Raw genomic sequence first — 5,396 nt, 5'->3', positions numbered from 1 at the left:
GTGTCTACATACATGTGCACTGTGTTGGTACTAATAAAGTCACTGTTATCGGTGCAGAGCAGCACGATTCTCTGTTACCTGTTTAACAAACACCTGCACGTGAAAAATTATAGGTTACTGATGTCCTGCTGCGAGGCACATGATCATTTCTACTGGCACAGTGCTTATAGGCTATTATCTGCATTTATAGATTCTGATTGTAAATTCGTTACTGAATAACCCAGAAAATGATCATGGTGTCTTGGGATTTGTTAGGCTAAATGTTTCAGGGAAATTGAAATGATGTAACTTGTATCAAAGTCAACGCTCAGTTTTTGGCTTTCCATTTATTTTCTTCTGATATCCTTTAACACTACTGCATACATTTTATTTGCAAGTCGCATCACTTGTTACCGGTCGATCACTGCGTTCCATCATATCAATCCAACGATTTTTTTTTAGCGCAGCAGCGTTTTCATTCACACTTTCATCAACTGATTTTACTTGCGGAGCCGCCGGCTGCTTTCATCAGATGCTTTGCTCGCTTCATTAGACATTTTGGTGCAGTTTCGTGACTTGAATTAAAATGGTTTGTAAGTTATTTTCAGCTCCTTCCAGTATAAATGCCAATGTTATTTTATAATCAATGTGTCATTATGACCATACAATTGTATGGACCCCAGTGAATAAATAGTTACAAAAATGTGTGTGTAAGCTGTCAATTATAGTTCTTAGAAAGAAATTAAATCGGAATGGCCAAAATTAGAATCGGCAGGTCAGACCTTTTAAAATTCCAAGTGGGTTTTGCGCATTATGATGTTAAGTGGCAGATCAGTTGGCCTGCTGCCCTTAAATATCGTGTATATATATCTGATCCACAAGGAAGACAAAGAACCTTTATGGAGGGACAAGCCGCTGCACGGCATGTACCACAGACAAATAGAAGAAGTGGCTGATATCAAGAAATCCTACCAGTGGCTGGAAAAGGCTGGACTAAAGGACAGCACAGAAGCACTAATCATGGCGGCACAAGAACAGGCACTCAGTACAAGATTAATAGAGGCTGGGGTCTACCACTCCAGGCAGGACCCCAGGTGCAGACTGTGTAAGGATGCCCCAGAGACAGTACAGCACATAACAGCAGGGTGTAAGATGCTGGCAGGAAGTACATACATGGAATGCCATAACCAGGTAGCTGGCATAGTGTACAGAAACATCTGCCATGAGTATGGGCTCCTGATTGATTACAGGTAAAACATCAAAGGTCTCTGTCCAGAAGAGTGCAGTCCTACGAACAGCTAAGATACTGCGCAGAACCCTCAAACTCCCAGGCCTCTGGTAGAGGACCTGAGCTTGAGGATGACACATACCACCCCGCAAGGGGTGAGGGGGGGATTTTTAAATTTTTTAATTTATATATATATAGCGGATGAAATCAGTATTGAACCATTTTTCTCAGTAAATATATTTCCAAAGGAGCTATTGACATGAACCTTTCATCCCATGATGGGTAAAAGCAAAGAGATGTCGCAAGGCCTTCGCAACCTAATTGTTGCAAAACACAATGATGGCATTGGTTATAGGCACATTTCTAAGCTTCTGAATGTTCCAGTGAGCACTGTTGGGGCACACTGTAATACGGAAGTGGAAAGACAATCATTTCACCATAAATTTGTTTCGACCAGGTGCTCCTCGCAAGATTTCTGACAGAGGAGTGAAAAGAATAATCAGAAGAGTTGTCCAAGAGCCAACGACCACTTGTGGAGAGCTTCAAAAGACCTGCAATTAGCAGGTACTGTAGTCTCAAAGAAAACAGTAAGTAATGCACTCCACCGCCATGGCCTGTATGCACGCTCACCACGCAAGACTCCATTGCTGAAGAAAAAGCATGCTGAAACTCGTTTAAAGTTTGCTGCACAACATTTGGAAAAGACAGTGAAATACTGGGACAATATAGTGTGGTCAGATGAGAGCAAAATTGAACTGTTTGGATGCCATAATACACACCATGTTTGGAGGAGAAATGGCACTGCACATGACCCTAAAAACACCATACCAACAGTGAAGTTTGGAGGTGGGAACATTATGGTGTGGGGCTGCTTTTCAGCAAATGGTACTGACAAACTTCACATAATTGAAGGAAGGATGAATGGGCAAATTTACAGAGACATTCTTGACAGAAATCTGCTGCCATCTACCAGGATGATGAAAATTAAACGATGGTGGACATTTCAGCAAGACAATGATCCCAAACACACAGCCAAGGAAACTCTCAACTGGTTTCAAAGAAAGAAAATAAAGCTGCTAGAATGGCCCAGCCAATCACCTGACTTAAATCCCATTGAAAATCTATGGAGAGAACTAAAGATCAAGATTCGTAGAAGAGGCCCACGGAACCTTCAGGATTTGAAGACTCTTTGTGTGGAAGAATGGGTCAAAATCACACCAGAGCAATGCATGTGACTAGTTTCTCCATACAGGAGGTGTCTTGAAACTGTCATTACCAACAAAGGCTTTTGTACAAAGTATTGAATAAATATCAGTAAGCGTGTTCAATACTTTTTCCCTGTGTCATTTCACATTATTACACATAACTTCATTTCTGAACGTCTTTGTTTTGGTTTCTTTGTATCTATGGATTACTTGGGTTGTTATCAACATCTGGTGAAAAGTTCATGTAAATAGCTCCTTATTATTTAATTTACTTATATATTTACTAAGAAAAATGGTGACGTGTTCAATACTTATTTCACCCGGTGTATATATATAATAGACATCCTCTATTCTAAATGACTATGTGGCCTAGAGGACGCAAGTCATTTAGAATAATATGACTGCATGGTGAACCTGAAATTAAGTCATATTTAAACAACTATTGCTTTGTGTTGTTGGCCAGAAAAATAGTAGTAAGACTTCTCTCTGTGTACACATATCCTATTCAAGTACAATTTTGGCTGTATTATTTGCGTCCCCTTCAAAAATTGCTCTTGTGAAATTTTATGTTTATTGTCCCACCCTACTGTCAGATGAAATTTACGCCCATGGTCATGTGCAAGCAACAATCTCCAGGGATGAGAAATGAAGACAACACGGCCAAAAACTGCAGTTCATCGAATGGCCACTTGAGGCTAGCTCCAAAAGTTAGTTAATCTACATTTATCACGTTTATCTGTTCTCATAGTAGTATGCAAATAAAGTGACAGAAGGAGAAATGACATGGCCCAAAATGAAAAATATCAAAACTAAAAGTGTCAGACGCAAAATGATTGTAGTAGTGTGTATGCATCATTTGGATTTTTTCTCATCCAAATGATGCATACGCACTACATAAATGCACTGTTTTAAATCAATTTGTGCATCTCTGCATGCTTTCACACTTCACATTTTTCACTATGTTCTTGTTGTGTGGGAATTATTACATAAAAATGTTGAGAGATATCTCCAGTTCAGATAAGTTATTCCTCTCCCATTTAATAAACAACCAGAAGGTCACATTCTTGTTCAAGGCCAGCCTACGGTAATATCAGTCAGTTTATAATACGCGTGTTACATACAACATGTTCCACTTGGTCAAGTGAAACACTGACAGATCAAGTCATGATGCTCCGTTAGACTTCCACCTGTCAGTCAATGATCACGTGACTTTAGAGCTCTAGTTGTGACTGTGAGAATACCGACTCGACGTGAAGCTGTGGTTTCTGTTACTCATTTTGATTTTTGTGCTGCTTAAAGGTTACGGCTTGCAGTATATGCGTCACAGGTTTAAGAATTCCCAGAAATAACAAAACACAGAGGTTGACAGAGGGCAAAAGATACAAGAGGAAAAAATAATTGAATGATAATAAATGTAGAAGAGAGTAAATGGGTTAACATTACAGATTGTGTTAAACTCATCATGTGCTGATCACATATATGTATGTATGCATATGTATTTATGTGCTTCAGGCAGCAGAACCACAGTCATGGTCATGGAAGTCATGGTGAAGCAGATGAAAACCATATCATAAATGGTAAAAAGACCCCAGAGAACTTAATGCTGTTCATGGCCTCAGTGCAGAAAAACATGGGTCATCATATGTGGAGGATTCCTCATCAGTGAAGACTTTGTGGTCACTGCTGCGCACTGTGACCGCCAGTGAGTTACTTCCCCTCTTTCAGTAATCTTTGTTTTATGTAATTAGAAATCTAAATCAAATGAGCCTAACCTTTAGCAAACAGTTTTGTTTATTTTATTTGTTTTGTTGGCACAACTCGTGGAAAACTGACAACATCTCAATGATCATTCACTCAGGAATCCTACAAATGTTGTTCTTGGCACCCTCAATCTCAGGAAGGTTGACAATGACACAATGAGATACAGGGTAAAATACAAGCAAGCATCCATCCTACACTAAACTAGCATCTATGAATGACATCATGCTCCTCAAAGTAAGTAGATATTTAATCAGTCTCAGGTCAAATCATGCATTTTTAAAGTAAAATATTGTACTTTCATGTTTTATGTAGATCAGTCCAAGCCCCCCCAAAACTGTAAAAAAACCAACAACAAAAAACAAACAAAGCAAACAAATAAGTATGCTATAAATTGTTCCTTGCTGGTTTTTCATTTTCTCTTTGTGATTTTGTGTCTCCAGCTGTCTAAGAAAGCTCGACTGGGCAAAAGAGTCAGGCCAACTCATCCAAGAGTCTGGGCAACTGACTCAACTTCCAAATACTGTTTTACAACAACAAAGTTACAACAAACTTAATGTACTCCAGTGTTTCAGTGTTTTCCTTCAAATTTAAAACTGCAGGGTTTTAAGCCAGACAATTGCATTAGAATGTTAATTAAACCACTGTTTATCTCCTCTTTGTAATGTGAACGAAACTGACACATCTTTTTTTTTAGTGCCAGAAGGATCCTTTTGTTCAACTTCGTCATAGCCTCCTAAGATTGGGTATCGACCGTTTTGGAGACAACCCCTGTTGTGCTGTATGACTAGTTGGTAGAGCAAGGACTGTGTATTCCTGTAGATCAAAAGGGGTTCTGCGTCTGGGGTCGGCGCTTTTATTCGACCAAAAGCAACGTAGAACAGTAAGGTACACCCTTCCTAATTGGGTGACAAAGAAGTAACCAAATGACCAATGGCTATGGTCCTGAGCCATTTGGAGGAAAAAGACCCGCCCACATACCTGGAGGATATTAACAATTCATTTTGTGAGAATCAGGACTGTAAGCTGTAAATCTGAAAAGAGGAACAACTTTCCAGTCCACTGCAGTGTTTTTGTTTCATGTTTGTTCTGTAATGCCATCTTTTATTCACCTATTTTTTAATTATATTTTCTTGTTAATTTTCATCGGATCCAGCCTCTCCTTTCTCAAAATCTGAAAAAACGCAACAATGCTGACAATAAAATAAAACATAAAGAAAAGTGCC

The 5,396-nt window shown here is 39.1% G+C and overlaps 1 protein-coding gene across 1 annotated transcript; it reads left to right on the top strand.

Annotated features, from left to right (window-relative positions):
* Nucleotides 1-731: 731 nt before the first annotated feature.
* On the top strand, nt 732-5,182 carry LOC119901363 (cathepsin G-like). Its single transcript, XM_038716992.1, is given in 6 exon segments — nt 732-754; nt 3,925-4,051; nt 4,053-4,114; nt 4,271-4,346; nt 4,348-4,407; nt 4,614-5,182. Coding segments are annotated over 6 exon segments (462 nt in total). The 3' UTR covers nt 4,728-5,182.
* Nucleotides 5,183-5,396: the final 214 nt, after the last annotated feature.

The sequence above is a fragment of the Micropterus salmoides genome, unplaced genomic scaffold (genome assembly GCF_014851395.1).
Source record: "Micropterus salmoides isolate LMB-PRFRI ecotype aquatic unplaced genomic scaffold, ASM1485139v1 Ms_hic_scaffold_13, whole genome shotgun sequence".
NCBI classification, from domain to species: Eukaryota; Metazoa; Chordata; class Actinopteri; order Centrarchiformes; family Centrarchidae; genus Micropterus; species Micropterus salmoides.
Note: the sequence above shows the minus strand (reverse complement) of the source record. Positions and strands in the feature narration are given on the sequence as shown.